The sequence below is a fragment of the Corvus moneduloides genome, chromosome 3, assembly GCF_009650955.1.
Source record: "Corvus moneduloides isolate bCorMon1 chromosome 3, bCorMon1.pri, whole genome shotgun sequence".
Classification (NCBI taxonomy): Eukaryota; Metazoa; Chordata; class Aves; order Passeriformes; family Corvidae; genus Corvus; species Corvus moneduloides.
In genome coordinates this window covers 67,734,635-67,762,399 of record NC_045478.1, presented here as the reverse complement: position 1 = coordinate 67,762,399, position 27,765 = coordinate 67,734,635, and the positions used below count along the sequence as shown (strand labels likewise).

The following is a 27,765-nucleotide window of genomic DNA, read 5'->3' as shown; positions in this document are numbered from 1 at the left end:
AAGAGTTGAGATCACCAGGCTAACAGGCTCAAGAATGATGCATACCAATGAGCAAAAAATCAGGCCAACAGGGCAAGAGACCTCCGTGGATGACTAAAGAACTGTCATTACTTCAGCATAAGAAAATGTGATCAGAGAGTGATCTTCATAAACTTCAGCCATTTCATTTCAACAGATTTTGGATGCACTGACAAGTGTGTGTTTCTCAGTCAAATACTGAGTGTGACCAGAGCTAATCTCTGCAGTGGAGAGAGCAATGTTCTGTCTTCCTAATGCTATCGTCCAAGTTACCTCTGAGGAAGAAAGCTCAGTCTGAGTGAAGAGATCATTGCCTATATCAACTGACTGAGACAAAATGGATTTCCCCAGATTAGCAGAGGATTGCCCTACACTGGCAGGCAAGGCTTCACCTTTAGGCAGATGAGCAGTAGAAAGACAAGAGGCATCTCCACACATGCCCTGCCCCACTTAATGACTTGGCTCTCCAGGCAGACCTTGTAAAATCAACTGTGAACCACCTATTGGTCTTCCCTTGTGTCTATAAATGTCTCCATAATAAATTAGCCTATCGGTTATTTATCATACATGTTTTATTTTATGTATTAATTTATTTTATGTATATGTGTTTATCATACATGATTTATTCAATTTTTTTCCTGTTCTTTACGTGTTAAACCGAAAAGAGGATATTTTAACTGCTTGCCTTCTGGTAGACAGGAAACAATCACAATTATGGGGCAGAAGAGTCTCCTGGCAAGACATGCTTTCACTGTAGATTCAATGTCCTCACAAAATTATTTTAGCACATCAACAGAAAAAGCTTCTGAAAATATGAAAAAGCAGTCACTTCCTTCCCCCCCCCAGCAGTAATAACATAACCTAATTTTATTTTTTTTCTATAGAAGTCAATATTCACTGTGGCATGAGAATAAGCAGAAGTCAGGGCTCCTTCACTGTTCTGTTGGCTTGGCTCCTGGCCCACTGTGTGAGTTCTGTCCTTCCAACTGCACACACAAGGGCAGTGCCTCCATACTCAAGAGCAAGCTAGTATATAAACATCAAAAAAACAATTAAATAGAAGTATTGGTACTGAGAGCAGATCTCACATTGAAAACACTCCCCAAACTCCAAAGAGCATTAGCTGAAAACAGCTGAGTGCACTGGCTTAAGACCAAGAACAACAATGTAAAGACCCCTTTTGAAAGCTCAGTCACTTCCATGGCTGTCCTGAAATAACTTGTGTAAAGCAAAGTATAGCTGGACAGGGGGGAAACTGGCTGGCAGATGACAGATACCAGAAATGTTCCACAGTTCCCATTCAAGGAAGGGGAGAGAAACCCACATCTCTCTTTGTGTCCTCATGAGCCATTTGCCATGAACAAGACCTGTAGGTGATCCAGGTAGTCTGAGACAATTCATTAGATGCTGAAAAAAAGCCCTCTTTCTAAAGGCCAGCAATGTGATCCAAATGTGCAGAATAATTTTTATTCTTAACCCATAACTACACATTTGATTACACAGTTTTAGCAAAGGAACTTTCTTCAACTATGTTGTAGGAGACTTAAGATGCCAAAATGATTTCAAGTATTTCTTGTAGTATAAGTGTAGTTTATGTCACTATACACATTTGGCCTTCAGTTAGGCCTATGTTCACAGAATCCATATTTAAAAAAAAAAAAAAATCAGCTATTTTGAACAATAATATGGTTATGAGGGAATTTACTTGAGGGTAAGATTTGCTTCCCTTGTAACAGTGTCCTAGAAGAGGAGAGAACTTCAGAGTTATTCCACACATTTATGTACCTAAGCCATGATGTCTGATACACTCTTCAGAAGGAGGCTGACAGGAGGGTCACAGCTTCCACTGTTGAGCAAAAATAGGCAAGTTTCCATCACAAGAAGTTAACATTAAGCAGCAGTGTATACAGGCTTCCTTAATAAGAAAAAGGAGGTAGAATCCAAAAGCTCGAAGTACCATAATTTGCAGTTAAGTAGCATTAAAGAAAGAAAAAAATATTTATCTTTATTATCATCATTTTGGAGCTCCTAGAAATACAGGCTAAAGCATCTAAAATTAGTTTCACTAGGATGTTATTGGTGGAAAGACATGGGAACTTCAACTAACAGTTGCAGGATAGGCCATTTTCCTTAGGAAGCACACACCTTTTACCAAATGCTTTAGTGTAGTGTCAAAGTGTATCCATGGGATGCGTGTACCCTTTAGAAACACAACCATTCACTTTTTAAATAAGCACATCTGTATCTAAATGTGACTACGCACCTACACATCTTTTTTGTGAGAGCTGCCAGGAATTGCACCTTGCCTGACATGCTGGTGGCACCTTTCCTTCCAGCTATGTCCCTTTCTCCTAGCAGACAAAATGCTGTGGAAAGAACACTCTCTTCTGCAGTTAGTTAAGCTGTATGCTTGGCAACTCTTTGAAGAAACTGCTCTAGACTACGGAATTTGGGGAACAGATTTAAAAAACAGAGCCACACTATCAAACACCGCAATTACTGAACAGTGAATAGAGCCTGAACAACCATGCAGCAGTTAAGTATTTTATTCAGTAGCAGAGTAGGCAGTCTCATTACTCCCCAAAGTGTTATTTGAGGGAGTTCATAAGCTGCAGCCAAATCCTAGTCTTAAGGCAGCAGCCTTGTTAGCCCATGTTAAAGTACTAGCCACAAAAAAAAAACCCAAAACCCAAACAAAGAAAAAACAAAACAAAAAACCCCCAAACAAACCAAAACAAAACCAAACAACAACAACAACAAATCAACCAAAACAACAAACTGAAAAAGCCTCTCAAGCCTCCAAAGCTAGCCAATAACTTTTGGGACCAGTTCACTACTAAATAATGCAGACTTCAGAGACCACGTATCAAAGAATTGAGTGTACCACTTAACTTTTTTTTGTGATAGTCTCTCTGAGGCACAGGCTAACTGTATCATTACAGTCGCTTCTAGCTTTTGTGTTTGGAAATGCTGACTTTATACATCTTGGATAACAAACACAATCCATCATTTTAACACCTCTCCCTCTCTCTCTGACTCACAATGCATTGTTTGCAATAAAATAAATGCAGGAGAGTTTAATTCAGTGCCAGGTCCCCCCAGCATAAGAAGTGCAGCAAATTGATCATAAGGCTGTAAAACAATCTAGACATTTACTGCCAATAGCATAAGAACAAACCCAAGGAATCTGGACCCAGTCCATCTTAGTGTCTCCAGTTCTTGTAAATGCAGCTTTGATCTCTGGGAAGCTCTGAACAGCACAAGTCAGATGAGCTACTGGCACACAAATAGACACTCTTCCAAGTAAACACACATTGCAGGCTTCTGGGAAGCCCAGGTAAGTAAACATTTCGATAAAATAACATGAAGTGTGATAAAGCAAGACTTCAAGAACAAAAATACAATTCAAGTAGAAGTAACTCTTCTTTATAATGCCTCTCTTCCCTGTGCCAGACACTCTTGACCTATCTTCCCATTAAATCCTATGGAGCCCTGTTCTCTGATGAGTAGCAGACTGGGTATTTCAGGACTGAAGCCTTTTGTTTCTCCATACAAGTAATACCAGGCTGTGCTGGAGCAGCACTGCCTGCAGTCCTGCCAGAATGCCTCAGCCCTGACTGAGGAGAGGGATGATTCAGACCATTCATTTTATAAGTGCCTTGCTCCAAACTCCCTTTCTGCAAGTTGCCTAATCGCCTAATAATTCCCCACTTGCCAGAAAAAAAAGTTTTAGGAAGTAACTACTCCATTGCAAAATTATAAAACTTCTGATAGTTCTACTATTTGGAGATATGACTAGATGTGACAGCAGGACGTACAGACCCACCGATAATTCAAAAGATAAACAGATCTGGGATTCAAAGGCTGATGAGAAACTTGCACCAATTTCTTCAAGGCAACGTGAAGTACTATAGCTATGCCTGTCCTTGGGAGCTTTCTCATTCTTTGAAATGGATATTGTATGGTTATTTTTTTCAAGCAAGAATTAGACCACTAATTGTTTACTTGCAAAATGCAGTTCAATTCAATAAAGCCAGATAGATCCAGACAGGGCAATAAGTGCTTTCAGTCCATTAGCAAGAGAAGAATACCAGTGTTTTAAGTGTGGTCAGATTCACTTCTTTTTCAATTTACTTTGCTTCAGAAGAATGACAACAGGGAAAAAGTAGGCCCAGTCTTTTTAATGGTATTGCGCAAGTCTAAGCATGCATCTCCTTGCCAGACATCTTTAAAATTCCCCACACATAGCACCTCTTAGGACAAACTGAGCTCTGCACTACCCATGAGTTACAACTCCATAGGGCAGAATTACAGTTGTGCAAAACATTTGCAGCTCTGAAAAGAGTAAACCATTCAACTGCAACTAACCCATGCAATATTCCAAATACTTCAAGGTCAGTAAGCCTTGTTTTTACCTCATACATTTCTTAAATTATCAGTTTCAACTCCTATTCAGAGAATTCTCTTTTAAAGGACCTTTGGAAGAGGTTCCAAAAACCATGGGAAAGGAGCACACATGAACTCTAGCTTTTCCATGCTTATAAACGGAAGTACCTAAGTCGCTAGGTACTTCCTAATAGGTGGACTTCAACTGATACCATGGGACATCTTTCCAGTTGTGACAGCTGACTACAAAATTCAGTGTCCATCTATTTGTAGAATTAACTACAGCAGGTAATAGCAGGAAATAGCAGAGCTTTTTCCCCACTCTCTTAGAAGGAAAGTACTTGACACAATAGAGCAAGAACAGGATCTAGAATCACTGTCTACAAGCTTTGTGCTTCGTTTTGCCAAAGCCTGTGATGCAGTCAAAAGGGTAACCTCTTCTCACACTCCACTGGCATTAATAACCTGCTTATGTCTGTATTTGTTTAAGGACTTTTTTAAAAAAACCCTCAAAACAAACCATACCCCATCTTCTCCATAGGTAAGTGTTCCTACTTTGCTTACCTGGGGGTAGAGGAATGCCTTAGCAATACTTATCTATTGTTCTTTCTCAAATAATCTATTTCAAGTATTGGAAGAGTTGTCAGTGATGCCTCACCTACGTCATAGTATGAGGGTGAAGGGTAGTGCCCTACTTGCACAAGGGCAGATAGAGGGACAAAGGCTTCCCTTCACATCAAAAGCACTAAGCACTTAACCACAGCACTGCTCTCTACTTTGCCACAGCAGTCAGTAGCAATCCTTGCTTGGAAAGTTCTGACACTAAGATATCCTCCAAAAGGTACCCACAAGACAGTGGAAATACAAACACCACTGATGAAAAATCTTAGCCAATAAACTTCACCAAAATCACAAACCACACTACAATATCTTAGAATGTCTTACCTGTGTAGGACAAGGAATGGAAATACTTAAAAATTTGTTATTTCCCAGGCTGACTGGGCAGTTCTGTATCTATAGCCTTTACCAAAAGATACGCAAACTGTTTAGAAGATTGTAACAACTGTTGTACATATCTACATCTCATCGAGTCTATGAATAGGCAATCCAATGCAGTGGAAGCAGAGCCAGCAAACCAGCCTGGCATGCAGTCTCCATTTCCATCTGCTTGGCCACCAGCACCACAGCACACACACACCTCTTGGTTCTACTGGCATGTGACAGGCAGAGCTCAGCGCACCGTGACCATCCTGCCATGCAAGTGTCCCATTAAAACAGCCCTGCTCTGCAAGCAGCAGTGTGTGAGCAGCTCTGACCAGATACAAGCCATGCCAGCCTGGCCCAACCAGGTCACCGAGTACAGCACCAGGAAACAGCAGAAAAGGCACAACTGCCAATTAACATAAGCCGCAACGCTCCACTTACTCAGCAGCGAGCTGCATTCAACACAAATTAGCTTCTCTTTCAGTACAAAGTCCCAATTAATCTTAAAAGCATGCAGGACACCAATAGACTCCTGATTTTCCTCATTTTATTTTTCTCCCTTTAAAAAGCAAAGCATAAAACATAATCCAACATTGCACTACTTTGCAGCAGCACAAAATAAAGGTATTTGGAATGTGGCGTTAGCATTTATAATTGCATAGCAATGTGTTATGTAACAGAAGTCAGATCTCATTGGATTTTCCCATTTAAAGATTCAAGAGTGCCATAGAGAACAAAGGTTTAAGCATATGCACACAGTGATGTCACATCTTTTAATACTTGCCAGTAGCAAAGTCTTCTCAAAAGTTTACAGGCAAAACATTTTGTTAAAAAAGTATCTGTGATATATATCTCACAAACATATATATGTTATACTACATATTAAATCCTTCTGGAGCATACAATTAATGCTGGTTTTATTTGAAGAACATTTAAGCAAAAGGAAAGTTTGACAAAAAGAAAGGGAGAAAACCCTGTGAAGAGAATGGGAAGTAGGTGCACTGTTGCTCAGCCCCAAGTAATTAGAACCTCTTTGGCTGACTCTTTTCCACAGAGTAATATTCAATAATCCCTACGCAGCATGAAATATTTGAGTCAGATGGGAAAGCTCTCATTATAATCACTACTGTCAGGATGTTCTGCAAAAACAAGTTCCCTCTCCCCAGAGACAGAAACAGGTATTGTTCCTGTAAATGCTACTAGACATTATATTTTTTCTGTAAGTCACAAGAATTTTTATGCTAAAAGGCAGTCTTTGAAGCACAGGTCTCAGACAGACTGTTAATCAATAACTGGTTATCTTTCAATAACCAGTCTCAGAAGACAGACGCTTTAAAACTAAAAACAAGCTTTCCTCAAGTGAAGAGCATGCCCCAGTTTTTATAAATATACTGCTATGCCATCTGGAGAAAAAATTTTCATGAGGACACGTAGTGACAGTACAAGGGGGAATTGGCTTCAAACTGAAGGAGGGTAGCTTTAGGTTAGATGTTAGAAAGGTTTTCCTCACTGTGAGGATGGTGAGGCACTACAGCAGGCTGCCCATAGGAGTTGTGGATGCCCCATCTCTGGAAGTGCTTAAGGCCAGTTTGGATGGGCCTCTGAGCAACCCAGTCTAAGGAAGGTGTCCCTGCCCACAGCAGGGGGGTGAGAACTACATGATCTTTAAAGCTCCTTCCAACCCAAACCATTCTGTGATTCTCCTGACTTTTGCAATTCTCGCTCACTCCCAGCCAGTGTACACACTACATCAGTCCACCAAAGTGAGGTCAGGTTGGATAGTCTGTGCAGAGAATTTGCTGTGAGTGAGGATGGCAAAAGTCTTTCAAAAGAAAGCAAATTACTCCCCCTCTCCTCAGACACACATTGCAACAGGTTTTATAACCACAGAGAAAAACTCAAAATCTTACTTTTGTTAAAGGTATTGGATTCTGCTTACCCCACAGAACATCCCATTTATAAGCATGCAGTAACTCTACCAACACACTTTGTTTTAAGAAATATCTTGGCTCACTTTAAGGACTGATAAAACATGTTACCAACACCAGAAATGCAGAAGAGAACCTTCTCATGAAATTGCTCCCTATCTTATTTCTTCCTAAAGCTATGTTAGCTTATATAATTTCAAAAGCAGAGTGCTTATGTGACTCTTTGGATGAAGTGTGTCAAATCACTCTCCTCGGAGGCATGAAAAGGGCATACAAAAGTGAATGGTAATAGGGAACATAACCTCTCTCCCTAACACAGACTCCCTTCCTTCTGAAAGCTCCTGGGAACTTACCAGGTCAGGTTTACAAACCCATATTGCTGTTTCACCTACTTAAAAAATAAAACAAAAGAAAACCAACCACACCCCCCCACACCTCTCCCGCAACAAAGCCAGAAACACAGAAGAGGCCAAGGGCATCTTAAGAGTATCCCTGCCCAAGAACTCTACTGAAAACTGGCTGGCAGAATTCGACATCAGCAAACCCTCTTGCCTTGATGTATAGAAAAAAAAAGCAGCTTCAGTTTAACCATCTGGGACTAGATTTTAGTGATAAGAGCTTGCTACTGGCAATTATCTAGATACTTTTGAAAAGAAATCCTAGGACAAGTGTAAGAAAAGTCCATAATCCAAGCCTGGAGTACAAAGAAAGACCAAACAGCAGCACTTTCTCAGAGTGGTAGCTAAATCTTTACCGAGATTAGTTAAGAGTTCCCTTAAAGGAAACTGCTAGTGGCAGCAAAACACACGGAACTGTTTACAACCAGGCAATAGGAGGGCCTGTTTGCAGAGCTAAAATGAGCAGAAATCACCTCTGCAAATCTTGGGGTCAGAAGCCTTTTCAGAACTGCAACACAATTATCATGGAGATGCTGTCTTCACTTCTCAGGAAAGGGAGATCAAACCATCATACTATCACCTTAAATATTTCACTTCTGGAAGGTTGCTCATCATGCAGATGCCACAAACATGTGAAATCTGGAAATAATTTTTTAAAAGCCTAACCAAAAAAGGAGGCATCCACAAGCATCTCTGTGCTGTGAGCAGCACAGTCTGCACAGTACTGCTTTCCTTTGTGCCGCATCAGTTATTGACTACAAAGACTTAAGTTGAACATGTAGTGAAAAGCCAGACTGTGCTGTATGCAGCCTTCAGTGACACTGAGTATGTGAGGTACAGTTTACAGCAGCAATCCACCTAACTCACAGGGATGGTGAGGCTCACAGAAATTCCCTGGACACAAACTATGACAATTTTGTTTCCTAAAATTGAGAATAACTGGGTCGAGAAAAATACTAGCACAGAAGTAGATCAATACATTACAGAATAATTCAGAACAAACCAGATTGGAAGTTTAAGAACATACCAAAACACTGATAACCCAGGCACAACAAGCGCAAACTGCTTGGTCTGCAGCCTGATTTTATTGCCAATACCTCACTCAGCAGCTGGTTATTGCTGTCCTTTTCTGGTTTACAGACTGCAACTGCCATCTGGTTTTTTTCTTTACCTCTTATTTTGCAGTTCAGACTGCAAGTAAATACATCACTACCATAGTTAGGTGGCTAGAGAAGGTTGTATTTTAAAAAAACCAACAGAAAACCCCCTACTTTTTCTTCCTTTGCTGCAGAGAATAAGAGTGAGGTAAACATGTTTTCATTTTTCTAGTGAAAGGGAATGCACATGAAAAGGGGAAGTAACATTATCTACAATTTGTATGGATCGCATGTCCAAGATGGGGTGTACATTCCTCAGTGAAAGCATTGTTACAATTTCGAAGGAATGACAGGAAAGAAACCTTCTTTCATCGGATTGTTCTCCATCACACTGCCACTATAAACTAGTGCAAACTCCACTGACATGACATCTCTGTCTTCAGAAACAGCTCAAATGTGTTCGGTGTGATTTGTGGTGTCTTAGCACACAGGCCAAAATTCAGTACTGTAATTTTCACCTGTGCATTTAGTCAGCGTACAGGCAATGAGGAAATTGACTAGGAAAAAAGGAAAAAAACCCAAAGCTAGAACCGGCTGTGTAAAAGAATGACTCCTCATGTCAAGGGCGGGTAACTGGATAAACCTGCATTTCCAAAAGAGCTTTCAGAAAAGCTTCCTGAAGCAGAATTGAGAAACAAGATAGCTTTGTATACTAAGATACAACAGTATGAATCAAGTTCTGTCAGCACTTCTACAATAAGCCTTGCCTGTGCAGGAGTTTAAAATGAAGCTGAAAAAGATCAGGAATTCAAGAATGAAAAAAACTCCACCCAAGTCTCTTCAGCACATTTAACAAAATGTTTTAGACTGTTATGAGACTTTATGTGAAGGACCTTTAACTGGACTTTCAACTGGTCAGACTGTCTGCCTAGGACATCAGCACTACAACTGCTATTCCCAGCAATCAAATCAGAACTCAGGCATCCTACAGAAAACTTAGTTTTGAAAGTGTTACTTCCTCAATCCTTTTCCTTATTGACTTCCAGGAGAAAGACAATAAAAATTCTTCCTAACATTTTCTGTGCCATTGACTATCCTCAGATCTTTCAGGGAGCATCCCTGTTCTTGATTAGGAAAGAGAGCACATTTTTAGCACAGCATACCATGCCATACAAGGTGGGTATGGCACTGTGCTGCAGCAAAGCTCTTCCAAAGATGAAATTCCACCAGCTGGAGTATTTCCTGCAGGAGTGTGCAGTGGCACCAGCCTCATTCTATTACCCTCCAATGCTAAACAAAAAGCCAGCAGCAGATCACAGAAGAAGTCTGTGAGCAGCTGTGCCTGGTATGCCAGATTGTAGAAGGACAGTTGTTCCTATGTCAGCTTCACATATGAGAGGAAGACCCAGAAGAATGTTGGCTGTGAAAATAAATCAATAAATAAATCAATCAACCTCTCTGTGAAGACTAGGCCAATTAGTAGGCATGACTGGAGGCTCAGACTGTAGTGGTATTAAACAAAAGAAATAAAGACTGATGAGCAACCAAACTACAAATTTAGTCTCTTAAGTACATTGAGTCCCTTCTGGGAACTCCAGTACCTTGACCATTTCTCCTGGATTGTTGAGGGGTTTGGGTAACTCTCAGAACAGGAGGCAAAGAGTCAGTTTGCCTAGGAGTTAAATGCACTATAGATCTGGCCTCTAACATGCACTATTGAAGACACTTACTGAGAGTAGAGACCAGTTGAAAATCCGTAACTGTGACTTCTAACTGGAAACTCCTGCTTTCCCTGAAGCCATCTCTACAGACACTAGTACCAGAAGAGTGCTTCATCTAACTGAATTTTTATTCCTGTGTGATAGCATTCCACTGGAAGAGCTCTATAATTTGGAATCTCTGCTACTTGCCACATTTACATCTCAGCAGATACCTGTGCTTGATTTGTTCCAGCTCTTAATTCCAAACCCAGTTTCCTCTTGTTGACAAGTGCACAGGTAAACTGTATAAAAAACGTGCAGAAATATAGCTAATCTCTGAGACAACTGTGTTTCCTCCAGAGAGATGAAGGGCAAAACTAGGCTTCAACAGATCTGAAACAACTGGATGAAAATCTATTTGTCCAGAAAAAAGGGAACAAAAACTTCAACAGACATTAAAAGACAATCTTGTACCATCATCCCATTGAAGCTACAGAAGGTATTTATCTAATTCAAAACTACCCAAGAGTTCCCCAGCACAAACACACAGAGTACAGCTACAGGCCTGTGTCAGTACTGACAGAGCAGTTCAATTTTCCACTGGTATAGCCTGCTCCAAACCCCTTGTCTCCTCCACTGCTGCAGGGACACAATTCTACTTTCTGGAGAAACCTGCATCCAGGTTAAGCTGCAGTGACCTGCCTTCTGGAATTTTGTTTGCTCTAGCCATTATCAGCAAGTTTATCATTTAAAGGAGAAAGTGAACCTAGCATTCAAGTGGTTCTCCTCTGAAACTGCCAGCATAAAAAGAAAATTTATACCATCTGCATGCTATCCCAAGTCATTCCTCTTGACTTGAACTTACTAAGCAGTTATGGCTACATCTATACACTAAGATAGGGCTTGGGACAATTTAGCTATTCAATGGTTCTCATAGTCAGACCTATAAACCAATGAGAGTTTTATGCAGAATTTGGTGAAAGTGATTCTACTCCACTGAAAAAAAAAAATTTACTTCAAGCAACAAGACCTCAAAGTCCAAGTTCTAGAATACTCCCTAATGTAATTTCTGATATTTTATCTGCATTTTTATTTGCTTATTAACCATGGCCCCTTAGTCTCTCTTACATTCATTATACAAATCTGACCCACACACATCAGCGTCCACTCATGCTTTAACTCAGTGTATTTAAAACTCATGCGTTTCAAGTATTGCTTGGCTGCAAAAGCAGTGCACTGTGAGATGCACCTTCAGTGACTGAAGGCAGTTCATTAAAACAGTGCAAATTGCATCAGCCATTGTGGCATTTGTTCTGGCATATTACTGTTGTGGCCTGAGGTTGGGTAGACTAGATTAAATAATATCATCACATGTCTCACCAAACAAACAAAAAATCCCACAGCCACAAATCACTTTGGAAGAGACTTCTGATAATACCACAAGACTCTTTTGAGATACTTTCATTCTCTCTTAATTCTCAAATAACAGAAAAACAAGATCTCCAGTTGTAAAGTACAGATTGAATTTAAAGAAGAAAGAAAAAAAATTTAAAAGGCACAAAAATTACTCTGTAGGTAGGTGAGAAAGCAAAGAATGCACACATGTGAGCTTGTGTAGGAAGAAAAATTATGCACTCCCACTGAATCAGCTGATCCTAGTAATACATAGAGCTCCATCACCACTCATGGCCAGAAGCAACTCTCTAGGCCAGTGCTCATTAATTTCTCTGGAGTTCAACATGACAAGCAAAAGCTTTTCCCTTAAAAATAAATCCAGACTGCTACGTACTCAGGTACAAAGCCAACTTAGGAGTGAACAGATACAGCAGTTCCTGAGCAAGCTTTGCAAACGGCAGCAAGAGCACCAAGACTCTTGACAAAAAACACAATCACAAAAACATCAGGGGATCAAACTGCAACATATTTCTTTTAAACACACGTGCTTAGCTATTGCCTCAATTTTTCACTGCAAAATAAAACATGGTACTACCTAGGCATGTGTAATGCAGTACAATAGGACACAGAAATCCATTTCTTCTTGCTGTCAACTTATTCCAAAGGCATGTTACTGTATAAAGTCCCCAAAAGAGTATTATTTGCATATTTTCAGGGAAAAAAGAATGCAACAAGACCTCAGAGAATTTCAAGATTCTTGGACAGATCTATCACTTTCCAGGTTGCTCTCTTTCCTATAGGAAATGGCTATGAACCTACATTCCCTTTACATGTATTTTCCACACAGATTCATATACCAAATTCCAGGTTTTTAAAGTTACAACTCTTACGGAGGTAATAGTGAATTAGGAAAAACTCCACTGCTTGCTATCAATCTTTCATGAGTGGTGTTTCTCATACAAAGCTTTCCTGAGAGTTATCTGTAAAAAACTGAACACCAATCCTTTTGCAACTTCAACAAGCACCCTATCCTGCAAGGACAGTAGTCAAATATTGCATCCCGTTCTCACCAGGACAGTTCTGCTGAACACTGTATTATCATTCAGATCTTGGTTGAAATAACCCCGTTTACTTACAAAAGTTATTTTTCAAAATTCAGCCTTTCCTTAAAAGGGATTATCCTCAGTTCACATGTCAAGTTAAACTGAATGCACTTTAACAACTAATTTAAACTTTCAAGACTGTCAACATCCCACTTTTTTCTTTTACTTCTGCCATCGATGTACTCAATGTCAAGTATGGTCCCTGAGCACATGAATACACCACAGGCTGTTTCACCCCCAAAAAGTAGTCATCAAAATAACTGAACACAATCCTCCAGAATCAGCAGTGGAAGCCTCTTCTCACAGAGCTGAGCTAGAAGTGTAAGATAATTCTTACCCAGCACAGATAAGCACTGCAAGGAATCCCAGCACACACTTTGATGAACAGGCTGTGTTACAACACAAGCCAAGTCCTCAGACCTTGGGCTTTCACTCTGAAAGCTAGAGGGACTGAACAAATCAGATTTGCTCCACTGGTCTGCAGACATATTCCCTGCTATCCCCTAGACTTCCACACAGTCTCTTTGCTTTACTGCTAATAAATTACTTCATGCTAGGATCTCTTTGTCATGGTTACAAATGGGATGTTTCCTGCTACCTGGCATCTACAGCTGTGAATGGGGAAACCCTACAAACAGAGGCAGCAGTACCCTGAAGAAAACACAAGTTCCTTTTGTACCCCCAACAGCTGCACTGTAGGACAAGAATATAGGGCTTTCTAAAGAATGTACCTCCCAGATACTTTGGGAGTTGTTTTTAGACCTCATTGCAGTCTATAAATGCCTTGTAAGGGGAAGAGGAGGGGCAGACACTGATCTCCTATCCCTGGTGACCAGGGATAGGACCTGAGGGAATGGCCTGAAGTTGTGCCAGGGCAGGTTTAGGTTAGAACCAGAAAAAGGTTCTTCACCCAGAGGGTGGTTGGGCACTGGAACATACTCCCCAGGAAAGTGGTCACAGCACCAAACCTGACAGAGTCCAAGAAATGTTTGGGCACATGGTGTGATTCTCAGGGATGGTCCTGTGACAAGCCAGGAGTTGGACCAATGACTCTTGTGGGTCCCTTCCATCTCAGCTTCTGTGATTCTGTAAATAAATGTCCAGAAGAACCACAGATACTTTTGGACCCCTCATCTCCTGGCCTTGGCTAGCAGAAAGAAGGTGCAGAGAAACATTAGCAGAACCCACTGGAATGTGCAGGATGCCAAACCACATTGTCTGGGTTCTCACCCCTGGCCCTTTACACAACCAGCATCATAATGAGAATTGGTACCTTTCCTTCGTTCCACGCACTCTTTCCACTCACTTTGCCTCAAATGCAGATGGGCAAGATAAGGCTACGTATTGTCACAAAAACCTCCAGTACTTGATTTTGGTGTTCAGCCTTTAACAGTTGCTAACTGTTTTGCCCCAAACAAACTGGAGGTCAGCCTTCTGACTAGTATCAAGAGGCCCCACTGAGAACCACCATCCCAGGCAGTTTTGCTGGTTTAAAGTGTGGTGAAAGCCAGAGACTCAGCTGTCATTCTGGATCCTGCCTGAGGCACAGACTCTGCAGCGTGGGATAAAATTACACTTCCACACCCCATGCAATACCTGTTTTGTAAGTATACAGTTTCAGTTTCCAGGACTATCAGTTTAATGCCCTTGAAGATGCCAAGTTCCCTTTTCTTTCAGGTATCTGAAGTTTGCTTTAGCTATAGACACACAGTAACACACAACAACTGAACTAAAAGTTAGACAATCTGAGTTTAAAAAGAAATACGTATTTCACTAATACATGCAGAACATGGAGACTAAACACCCAAACAGTCATGATAGAAGAAATCTCCTCCATCTCTCTGGAAGGACAAACCTTTCATATGAATAAGCAATATGCACAAACATTACCAGCCACACAACAGTGGCAAGATCTGCTGGTGATCACTGACATCACTGTCATTCACGAAAGGACTGAAAAAAGCCCTTCTCTTGTTTTCAAGATGACAAAGAATCAGTGCTACTGTTCAGACAGCTAAGACATGTATGTCTAGCTTTGTATTAGCAATACTCAATCAGCAGATTAGAGGTACCCTCCCCCTTGATCAGTTTTAAATAAGCAGGATGGTGAAGGACTCCATTGCTGAGACTTTTCATTAATTTTTCATAAATGTCAAAATTATTTCAGTTATTAAGTATTCAAATCCATAATCCAGAAGCATGAGCATTACTTTTCCAGCCTTGTCAAATGAGAGTTTTAGAAACACATTATCAACAGTTGAGAAAGTCTTCCTTCTAAGAAGAAGGAGAGGAGGCATCACTTAAAAATTTCATAAAATTGAGTAAGGTTTTAAGACTACATCCAAGGCACACAGAATTAACAGAGCAGAGGAGGGAAATCCTGAAGCTTTTTGAATTGTTTGTGCCTGAATTCAAGGAATGTCTGAAGCTGAAGTTCACGCACATAGGATGGATACCTGTAATTAAACACTAATCTACTCAGTCATACCTTTGTGATTTACGTACAGAACCACATAAACACACTCTCTTCAGTCACAGAAACAATATCTGTTTTACTACACAAGCTTTAAGGAAACACTGAGGCTGTTAAGTTCCTGTTTTTTCTGGTTTCTTTGTGAATATAGCTACAGAACTTCTGGAAAGCTGGTAACTAAACCAAAAACCAATGCAAGTGCAAAATAAGCTTCTGTAAACCGATAGAAATTGTATTTGAAGAGTGCAAAACTTCTGTATGTTATAACAAGAAAGGAGAATAAATACTGTTAATAAAGGTAAAAAAGGATATTCAAAGTAATTTTTATTTGCACTCTTCTACTACACAACAGGATCTCGAGACCCTGCAATAGTGGATGCCATACAGATATATCACAAAAATGCAGGCCCCGTCCCAAAGCCAAGAGGAGGAAAGGAAGTTAAAATATTTGTTGAAAAAACAGTGAATACAGTTCGCATCAAAGGAAAGGAAGTATCAGGAGCACATGTCTATAAAGGTCACTGCAGGCTTTTAATACCTCCAGACTGAAAAGAAAAATCCTTAACATTGTCATTATTTGTTTACACTGGAGAAGCAAACTCATTGCCTACCAGACTTCTCCAATTTCAATGCAGACAGCCAGACAAGCAAAGGAATGGCTGATACCAAAATCGATTTAAAGAAAACCTCGCAGATGCCAGCTACTAAGACCCACATTAATATTTGTTTCCCAGATCACCAAAAACAACTCTCATAAAAAGTCTAATCAAGCCTTAGTACTCTGACAAGACCTGAATGAAAATATTGTTTATTTTAAACCTTGCAATGATATTCAAATACCCTTAATGGAGGAAGGAATTTCTTTACTTTGGCATATCGGATCCATTAAAGGCCTCTTGGGCTTTGTACTGCTGTACCAAGGCAAGTCCAGCATGATAACAGAAACTGCAGATGAAGAAAACATTTAGCCTGTCTCCCACAAAAAATGACACTGACTTAGAATGTGCTAGAGAGACAAAAAATAAAAAAGAAACATCTCAGCAGCTTCAGGTGCTTGCTGAGCAAAAATGGCAGGTAAAGAACTAAGACAAGGCAAACCCTGTAAAGTAGCAAGAGAACAACAAACACTGAAGATCCACGAAAGCCCCACGTGGGTCCATCACCCAGACAGAACTGCACTGGAGTGACCTTACTTGGTACCAGGTGAGAAGAACAGCACCCTGGGTACATGCATTCTCCATTACCAGGCATTCCAGCCTAACCCACCTAATGACTGATAACATTCAAATAGATAAACGTAGCTATTTACCTACATGTATCACTGTGCAAACGGCGTTCTGGTCTAGGGACACTATGAGCTATTTTAAGTATTTAGTAAAATGAAAAGCAAAATAATATAGTTTCAGAATATTTTGTACCATTTCCTATATTATTTCTCACCAGGAGCAGTCAAGGTAAGCTGACAAATTTTTATCTTCTTAAAACCACGTGCACTTGTTCGCTTGCTAGCTGTGCTACTGTGCACATTCATCTACTTACATTTCACAGCAAGAAGAGAAAATAAAGGAATAATCAAAAATCAAATCTTGGTTAAAGCAGGAGAGACAAAGGATAAGCACATTTGTATAACTCCTGCAAGTAGAAAAGAGTAGTTAAGTCAACAAACTGTTGGGAAACTAGCAGGGCCATTGAACAAAACCAGGAAAATTATTGATTTTTAGCTTTATGGACTGTTGACTCTGGAAGCCATCCAGCGGGTGATAAAGGAAAGTAGTATGCTTCTTAAAACATCAAGAACTCAATAACCTTACACTAGAGTTTGGATCTCCATTTATATGCGCAGTTTCAAATACACAGAAGAGCAGGTAACTATGTACACAAGACCCTAACACAATAGGCACATTAACAATGACTAGCAATATACATTTTATCATGAAGCTCTAACCAGTTAGGTTTTTTGCCATTCTGAGAAAAAAAAAGTACAAGCAAACTCAAAAAAACCCCAACAAACAAAACTTGAGTTCTGAATTTGTTTGTGAAAGCTACCAAGCTACCTTTTTTTTTCTTCAGAAAAAGAAAATAATCAGTTAGCTGTAAATTATTCAGCTCTAATTAATACACATAGTATAAATTGGCTATTTAAATGCTTTCTAGCCTCTCCTGTTACACGGTAGAATAGTGACAACAGAAATTTAAAACAGTGTCTTGAGGCTACAAACTAACATTTGTTTTGTAAACAAAAACTGATACAATCCATCCCATCCTTCCCCCCCCCACCCCCCCAAAAGGGGTGCTCATACACATAGAATCACTTGAGCACCAAGAAAAAGAATAAAAATTCCAGTCACAATTGTAAGTAGCAGAATCCCTGCCAGAGCAAGAGAATTTAAACACTAGGATCCATGTGGGAAACAGGAATTACATGATACAGGACAGACAGTGGGTACACAGGCTTGACAGACCTGCTATAAATCAGTGGCTATCAGCATCCCTCTGCCACCACTGCTTACCTACCTTAAGCACCATAAATATTTTTCTTTAACAATTTGTTGGTTTTGTGTTTGGGTTCTCTGTTTGTTTTGTTGTCAGACTTGTATAAGTCAGCATTTTCGAACAATGTATTTTTCTATACTCTGCCAAAGGCACAGTGCCCCTCCTGCACACGAAAGGAAGTATAGACAGTTTCACATTGTCTTTGGCAAAGCTGTCTTCTATAGCAGGCAGGCATTGCATTCTGTACTCTCCAAGCCTACAACCACCTTGTTTTTAACAGTTATTTATCCAGACTGTAAACAGAAATCAAAGCAAACACACAGAAACTCACGGATATATTTCTGGTGCAGGACCCTTATCCCTACCAGAAGATACGTGATTAATAACTAAAAAGTGGTTTTTTCTTCATAGCCAAAGCAGCTGATTGCATAACAAGCCAGGGGATTTAAATACACCTATCATGCACAGCACATTTGTGAGTGCCAACATGAACTGCCAAGCTGCACCAGTCACTTACAGACGCTCTGTAGCACACAGAAGAGCTAATAAAATACTGCTGTGCCTGCTGTGCAGCACATCCCACATGCAGCCCTGATCACACTGCAGAACAGCAACGTACCTTTCAGTCTTTTGGAATTCCCATTTTTTTGCTGCTCATCCTCTTCATTAATGGTGAATAAACCTGGGGGACTTGGCCTGGGACTTTTCTTCAGTCTCTCTTGTCGGAGGGCAGTAGTTGAACCAGGCATGTTGCTGTTGCCTCTTGCTTATTAAAAAAAAGTAAGAAACTCCAGCCCCTGATTAGCCGCTAGCTACAACGCTGTCTGTTCATTTGAGCACTTGTAACAGATCCCCTATGGATAAGCAGTATGCAAACAGCTGACAAATAACAACATCCAGTCGGCAGCAAAAGGCTTGCAGTCAGTCGTTCCCCCCTTTGAAGAAAAGCCCTAATTAAAGGCACATTGCTTTGGATGCTGCTCTTTGCTGTTAACCTGCTCAATCAGACCCCAGCTCCAGGTTCCTTGCGGCAGCACCTTCTTCCCTGCAACCCTCTTCCAGCTACAGCACACTAAAATATTCAGCACGCAATACAAGAGGAGAAAATATGATACGCCGCTGTTAACAGTTGCCCTGACAACACTGACACATCCTAATCAAAGGAGGGTCTATGAGTGCTGTCTCCTCAGCTGCAGCAAGCCGGCCCTGGGAATGCTGTGTCCTGCACGCTCATGGAGAGCTGGAAGCACCTCGGCAGCAAGGGCTGCTCCTTCCTCCTTGCATGGCAGCAGGAGAATGGAGCTGTGGTTGCACAAGCAGACGAGCACTGAGTGAAAAGAAGCCTGGAAGGCTCCAGGCATGAACCTGCTTTTTGCTCAGCTGCTCTGCTTATTCATGTTTAGAAATTTCAGCCTAACCTAAAATAATGAGGATGAGTCCTCTTCTATATTTGCATGTCTTGGGTGTCATGTGTGCCACCACCTCCCCACCCCCCTTAATCACCTTCCTGTGCAGTACATACCTTTTGCATTAGGAATGCATACACCCACAATTACAGGCGGGTGTTGGAACTTTCTTTTCCACATGTGAAAACGCGAAAATGAGAATTTCTAGCTTGCGTGGACAACATGGGGCAACAAAATTCTGAATATTCTGTACCACACCATTAGTTTTACAGTTCCAACTATTAACATACATTTTGCAAAATGAGCAAAGTCCAAACAGCCTGGGGAAGTTTTAATTAATTGATTGCCCTCACATGCTGGCATTCTGGATTTTCTTTAGCCATTTACAACAGAATGCTTGCTCACAAGTTTTGCAATCTGAATGTTCCATCCTTCACGGCTGCAAATGCCACTATGTAACATGCTGGATGTTTCAGCTGAGAGACTCTTTAATCGTCATCCACTTCCACCTCAATTCAGTGTGTGCTCACCATTTCAAAATGCTACTAAAGAAAAACTGCCAGCTAGAAACACTCTATAATTGTAAAAGTATAATACTTTATTACTTTTCCTCACTTCAGGGTTGTTTTGTTTTGGTTGGTTTTTTGTTTTGTGGGTTTTTGGGGTTAAGAGAATCTTGATGTAACCTGATCAGCCACCACAAGATGGCACAGACATTAGCTGACAAGTCTGTAGGTGGCTCATTGAAAACTCTGAGTTATACGGATGTATATGATGGATGGTATATGATCACCTCAATGACACGGGTAACAATACTGAAGAAGGGTCAGAGTTTATGACACAAACTATGTTGACTATCACGATGGCCTGGGATGCTCTTTACAGAGGAGTCCTGGATCATGCTCATCTGGCAGGATAGCTCTGTTCTTGCACATCTCAGGCTCATGAGCCAGGAACACAGTGGATGGAGAAGAACATAGCACCACCTGAAGGCTCAGCTGCACTGTTCTTCCTTCTCCAGCTCAGGCACAAAACACCCAACCAAACCAGAAGCATTTTGCAGGAGGGTACCATTTCTCACCGTGCCCAGAGCCCACCTCTAGTATGTATTTCCTCCTGGCTACATCCTGCTTCTTGGCTACACCTTGGACTCTGGGCGTACACGGCAGCTGTACATGATGACATCTGTCTACTGTTAGAGACACTTTGTACTACAGGGTGTGGACAGAAGAGTAAGGAAAAAAGCTCTAACGCAAGCTATTCTTTGGCTCAGCAATTTGCCTTCTGGCATTTGTACGGGCACTTCTACTTTATTCCATAAAGAGAAACAGCTTCATTCCTCCACCTAATGCCCATCCACCTAATGCCTCCCACAAACACTACATAACAGTAGACGCATTGCCACAGAAAGTGGACAGTAGTTAGTACCACCATTACTTTTCATATGTGCCAAGACCTGCCAACGGAACAAAAGTAACAGAAAACAGTAAGTATATGATAACTTCATTAAATATTGCTCCACCCCGTTTCACTGCTTTAAGCCACTAAGTAAGGATTCCTACCCTTTTAAAAATGATGTTTAATCATCTTTGATTGCTAGACTCCTTAAATAGGCATTTCAAAAAATATAAGTATATAACACACAAAAATACACCTGAATGGAGTGGCTTCCCAGCTTACAGGTATGTTGACTGTTTCAGCATCTCCATTTCCTATTATTGAAGGAGTCATGCAGAACAGCTACAGGACTGAGGATGACTTCCTTGGTCCTTGCAGGATCTCCTGCACCCACCCATAAAAGTGACTTGCCCTCTGTACAAAATGCAGTAATAACCGAGTTTGGTGAAGACTGATTTGGGCAATAACACACAGGCAACTGAGGTGTTGGTACATATTTCTTCCTGTTGTCTTACTAATGCAGAGGTGACAGAGGAAAAGTGTCAATATCACATTCAGCTTACACAGCAAGATTTTATTTCAAGGTCCCTGTGGTTAAAAACTATGCCAGCTCACACCATGTTTCCAAATGCCAAACAAAATGTGACCTTTTACCTACAGAAGACACCTATTATAATAAAAAATACCCCATAACTTTAGGCACTTGGGGATTTTTTTTTTTTTTTTGTGAAAAACATTCCTAAAAACACTATTAAGCATACATTAAAGGTACCAATACTGCATAAAAAAAGACTGTACTGACAACCCCTCCTTCCTCAATCCACTGGTTTAGGGCAGAAAAAGAAGTTCCTGAAGTATCCCTATCACGAAAGCTTTTCTTATTTCAGCTTTGTCTCATCTACATGGGAGCTTCTATACGAAAACTGGGATGAAAGCAACATTCCCTTGAGGGAAGGAAGGGGTGGATAATTTTAGTAACAAGGCTGTTAAACTCTTCAAAAAAAAAAAAAAGACAAAACAAAAGGAACAATTTTCTTACATAACCCCTATTATTGATTTTTTTCCCCCTCTAATCATTAGTCATCATATGTATAAAAACAATCACAGCTGAGCTCTCTTACTGATGGAGTGAGATTCTCTCAGTGGATGGAGTGAGGGCAACTGCATATCTTGAGGGCAGTGGGTCATTTTGGGGTTTTCGTTTTTACAACACCTGCAAACTCATTATCAGACAAACCACTACACTTAAACACACCCACTTGCATCCACTGGATTCTATAGGTATAATTGCCAGCACAAAACATCATCTGATAGGCAAGTCTTGAACAGCAGCTTGAACAAGGACTATTAGGACAATTATAGCATGATATGGGAAATGTAAATATTTACAACAACATGCTGAGTGATGTTTCTGCTTTACCATCACATATTAAGACTTGATACCTTTACCCATGAAATGAAAAGGAAGTTGAAGCCATTCACTTGAACTCTAGATTTGCTATCCTCTCTCACTGACAGGATTGTTTCATCCCCTGTAAACTATCCAAACTGTACATCAAGCTATTACTGTGATTTAGAGTATAATGAGTTGCACGTAAATTTACATTCCACAGCCACTGCCCTGTGAAAGGTTCCCCTCAACTTACATGTGTTTTGTATCAAGAAATAGATCAAGAAAATATATTATTTTAGCATACATTCCTTTACAGATTGCCACTATTTCATTGTTATTTCTGATTTTCTTCTAACTGAGGGGTTCAGGGCAAGGTAAGTATATATCTTATATACTTAGGATAAGAAATGATATAGAATTTTGCATCTACAGTCATTTTTTCCCTGCATGAAACAGTAGGGTTCCACTGGGAACTATGTTCCAAATGTTTCTTTCTTGGGAAAAAAAGATCAGGAAAATTCAGTTAAAACCTCCCATCCTGCAAAAACGTTACAACAAAAAATTTTCAACATACCTACTCATCAAAACACACAATCATATTTTGTATAGACATTTTCAACATTAATCATCTATGTCAAAAACTTTTTCTAAGAACTCATTTAAAAATACGTAATACAGGCAGTGCTAGATCATACAGTATCTCAAATTTGAAGGGATCCATAAAGATCATTAACTCCAACTCCCTATTCCTCACAGGACTATGTTGGAATACACATACACAAGCTAAAATTCAAACTCAATCTATTCTTAGTTTTCTTCGGGAGTCATATGTCTGTTTACTTTCTACTTCACTAGGTTTTAAATCAGGAAGTCAGGCCTAAAAGATGGAAATAATAGGGCCTTTTTTTTTTCCTCCTCGTATGAGAAAACAGCTATTTACCCAGCATCAGAGGACTGGAAAACTCCTTTTCAATGGCATGTAAATCTAAGACAAAACAAACTAGCCTTAAAAAGACAGGCAGGATTCATCCCTACACCTGGTTTTGTGTTTTTTTACAGTTAACTTGGAAATAACAAATATAGCCACTGTATCAGAAAAAACCACTTGCTTCCATTAAGTCAACCACTGTCTCAAACACCTAATTTTTTCCACTGCTGCTCTCTATTTTCTCTTCCTTCTACCTCTTATTTTCCAAAAAAGACACATAATAACCTTGTCTTTACAGAGGTTTCTAAGTTTCTCTTGAAAGATATCTGTAAGGCCTCACTTTTATATACAAGACAATAAAGGCTCAGCCAATTCTTTTACTGCAGTAACTGAATTTTTTTAAACAACTTCAGTATACAAACATCTGATATAATAAAGGATTTCTTCTTTTCACCTTCTTGGAAAAAAACAAAACGTCCCTTGAATTAATCAGTAAGAACATAAAATGCTAGAGAATAATAAGGGAAATCTTCTTCCCAGTTTGCTGTCCCTCTGACATGTGACAGTGCCACACACTGGACTAAGGGCTGTTAAGAGCTCCTCAGAAGTGACTAAACAGAAGGTAAGTGTTAACTCTTTCCCCTTCTGCCAAAGAAAACTAAACCTGTGTGCATTTCCATGCATAGGAAAAATTTAGGAGAAGGCTGGAAGCCCTGCCCTGTTTTGAGTCAAACTCATTCATCAGCACAAAAAGGCATGTGAACATGAGGAGTTCATCAAGAACTCATCAAGAACTTAATCAAGAGTCTCATCATTCACAAACACTTTGCACACATACACACCAATAAAACAATCAAATACAAGGCTTACATTAACAAGTGTGTCACATATTTTAATTAAATTAATTTGCATAGTATGACTAATTATAAACATTGCACAAGGCACACCACAATGAATCAAAAACATATTAGATCATTCTTAGTCAATGCTCCCTATTTATATGTAACAGAATGATATTGGATTATGCCCCATAGTAGAACATACCGTGTAACTTCAATCAACGGTCAGGCAAATAAGGAAAGGCAGCAAGGAATTGGGTGTTCAAAGGACAGTAGGAAACAGGAATCTGGTAGAAGACAGAAGTCACCAATTCTAATTGCTCTACAACTAATAGCCAGGGCAATGATGCCACTGCTTCTCTCTTAAAAAAAAAAAAAAAAGCTTATTTTTTAAAATACCTGCATTTTATATGTGTCAAGAGAACCAAGCATTTGCATAGCACTCAAAATTAAGAGCACTTATGTACATACTAAGCTTTTCAGTAGAAATGAATACCTCAAAGAAAAGGCTCCAAGCTTTTTCACAGAAATGTGGACATGAAAGAAAAGGCAATATGCCAAGACCAAATTAAAATTTTTTTCCATTGTTGTATTACTGACAGTATCTGATGGATGGAATCCTATGAACTGTGTTAATTACCAGTGCTTTCCTGACATCTTAGTTCCCAACATGTTTCTTAGAAGATGACCAAGATGTCTGGACTTTTGGAGAAGGGAGAACACAGAGTTTCAGATAGAGAGATGAGGAATATTTGGAGATGTCAGTACTGTATTCCTCCCCTCAGTAATCTAGTCTCACAGTGACTCTCCTCCTGGAGCACAAGTCATTCTATCACCTCTCTGAAGAATCTCATTGTCAACAAGAGTCAGGGTTTCTAACTCCATTTATTTGAACAGTGAGGGAGCCTAGTGCTGCCTGTCATCTTAGCAGACAACTTACGGTTGTTTCCGTTGAACTCTGACAGATCTCCTAGAATACAAATATTCAAGCTTTCTCTCTAAAGCCAGGAAGAAGGATATAAATATACCTTCTACTTGTTTTCATGAAAGCAAATATGGCATGACTCCAGAACCAACACTACGGGAGAGCTGCAGAATTAAACCTGAACCAGTCTCACAAATACACCATTTCTCATGCATGTGTAAGGTAAAAAAGAATATAACATACACATAATCTGTTCTGCCATAGTTCCTAGCAGGCCACTGCATTTCTCTAATAGAAGTCACATAGAGGGGATCCTCTTCCTGAAGGAAGGATAGATATGCAAAGAGAGTCACAACAACAACAGCAGCAGCACACTGTGGCTTGTATTGTGGATGTAGACTTACACATACTTTTTTCAAGTGGAAAAGAAAGTATGTTGTTGTAAGGTTATGCAGTATTTACATAATTGAGGCAATTATTGCTCTGATCATTTAATTACCTTTAACACCACAAATAATTTTCAGCTCTAAAGTATTAAATTTATCTGGGATACTAACAAATCATGTGAATAAAATATTAGCCATCTCAGAGTACTGTGAATTTACAACATTTTGCAGTTTGAAACAGCACATACACAAGTACATCTCTTTGCAAAATTAAGCCCAAGAAAAACAGCAATGCATATTACTTTAACTAGATTAGTAGAAGTTCTCTTTCTGTACTGGAAGTACCATGTAAGCCAGATGTTTGACCATCACGTAACAGGCCTGATTCTTCATAAACTTGGATTTTTTTTTTTTTTCCTGCGTCAGGGTTTGGCTCTGTGGGTTTTGTGTGTCTGTGCGTGTGGAGTTACTTTGGGTTTGAATTTTTTTGGGGGGAGGGAATTTTTTTGGACATGGTTGGATTGTTGTTGGTGTTGAGTTTGTGTTTGTTGTGGCTTGTTTCACACACACACCTCTCTCTCTTTTTTTTTTTTTTTTTTACACACTAGCAATGCTGGGCGTAGATGAGTGGAGAAAGCCTGACCCCCATTACACAATAAGCACATAAAAAGGCTTGTTCAAAGTTTTCCACAGTGTGCAGTCCTTGCACAGACATTACTTGACCAATGAGAGATACCAAGACACAGTAGTTGAACAGCTTTCTAAAGCTGAGGGACAGCTGCGATGAGGATTTTAACCTAAATTTAAATTAGTTGTTTCATTTTCATTCTACAAGATACTGATAAATCCGAGTCTCTGTGCATTCAGAACTGCCTCAGAAATTGTTAATGTGGGACCAAAGATATAATCATAAGCTCTGATACACAATTTCAAAGTCCGAATAGGTTTTAATCAGAGGAGGATGGCAATAGAAGAATTGCAGACCCACAGTTTATATATTAAAAGATAGAAAGGCTTCACGATGTACTAATATTTAGATGATCATGGATGGAAATTGGAGCACGCCTACCACACACAAGCTTCAACACTCACAGCATTGTGAGCACACACCGTCGCGGCAGTGTCCATTTGGCGGCAGGTCCCCGCTTCCCCACGGCGCCTGGCGCTCCCACAGTCCCTGTTCACGGTACGGGTGAGCGCAAGGAGCCGGGGCGGCGGTGACCCTCGGGCGGTGCCGCAGCCTGTGCTGGAGCACCAGGACCCCTCCGTGCCGGTGGCTGGGCACGGGCATAGTCCATCCCCTCCCGCGGCCGCAGCGAGACGGGAACAGCAGCGCCCTGCAGCCGGCAGCTCCCCTTTGAAGGAACATAAATCGCCTGAGCCTGCCAGAGACAAAACCCGCGTGTCACAACACACTCGTGTAAATCCTCCCCAGAAAAACATGTTGGCACTGCTGGGAAAGAGCCATGGGAACCAGAGCACGCCTTCAGCTCCCACCCACTGTATGCTTTCTGTACTTTCGTGTTTTCCCTAATAATTTATCTATTTGTCAGAAAAAAAAAAAAAAAAAACAAACACAGTAAGATGAAATTTGATTTATTCTCAGATGGAGAAAATACCAGGATAAGCAAGCAACAGATATGAAGTCCCATCAGCAGTTAAAGAGCAAGCACGTCAAGTGTTCGGCTTTCACAAGCCACCTGGCACTGGCATCATTTAAAGTGCAGATTTGTTTTGCTGCAAAAAGTACAGAGTAATACTAAGCTCACTTAGAAGAGAGCACTAACTACAACAGTACACAAAACCATAGCATTAAAGCTTCTTTGCGACATTACAAACAATTGCTCTCTCTGGTATCCCAGAGTTTAAGCAAATTGTTACCTGCGCACAGAGCTGGCCAAGGCAGCCCGGAGCACGCGCGGGGAACTATCACAGGCAGTGTTTATGGATGGGCAGCCATAAAATGAGGTGCCTCAGAAGCTTCTCCGTGTGGTATTCCCCACAAGAGGGCCCCTCTCATCTCAGGAATCACTGAAGAGCTTGTTAGTGCTATTAGATGCTCGAGTAGCTACGACTGAAAAATTCTAACTGGTATATGTTAGTATATCCCCTGAGCACTGTACTCATTTTGCCACTTATACATTTATGAAAAAAAAAAACAACCCTTCAGCCTGATAATTAAACCATTTACCCAAAGAAAGCTAGTTAAATGCAGCAGACCATCTGCCAATACAGGGAGCCACTTGCAACATCTCCCTGCAAACCCCCTGTGGTGATGTTGAAGCTTTCCCCAGGATCAGCCCTGAAAGTCCACGTGTGTAGCCACAGGAGGCAAGGAAAGAGACAAACCAGACACACACCACAACACACACACACAGAGCTTTGTTTTTTAAACAGAGTCAATAGGTCAACCAGTAGGTAATTTCACTAAACACAGATGGGATGTTGCCCTTCCTGACGAGCCGGATCCAGACACAGGTGTTCCGCTTGCAGAGCAGACTGCAGTCAAAGCCAT

At 40.4% G+C, this 27,765-nt stretch overlaps 1 protein-coding gene across 10 annotated transcripts in view; it reads right to left on the bottom strand.

The window, feature by feature from the left end:
- Positions 1-27,765, bottom strand: part of MAP7 (microtubule associated protein 7) — a 110,485-nt gene that overhangs the window by 80,691 nt on the left and 2,029 nt on the right. For 7 of the 10 annotated variants that reach the window (XM_032102069.1, XM_032102070.1, XM_032102073.1 and 4 more), the window contains exon 1: positions 26,361-26,556. The exons of 1 other annotated variant lie outside the window; for it this stretch is intronic. In XM_032102069.1, the coding sequence (XP_031957960.1) occupies positions 26,361-26,541 (181 nt within the window). In that variant the 5' untranslated portion in view covers positions 26,542-26,556. Of the gene's footprint in view, positions 1-18,594; positions 19,314-26,360; positions 26,557-27,765 lie in introns of those variants that run through there. 2 more of the 10 variants (XM_032102075.1, XM_032102079.1) reach the window with 2 other exon arrangements.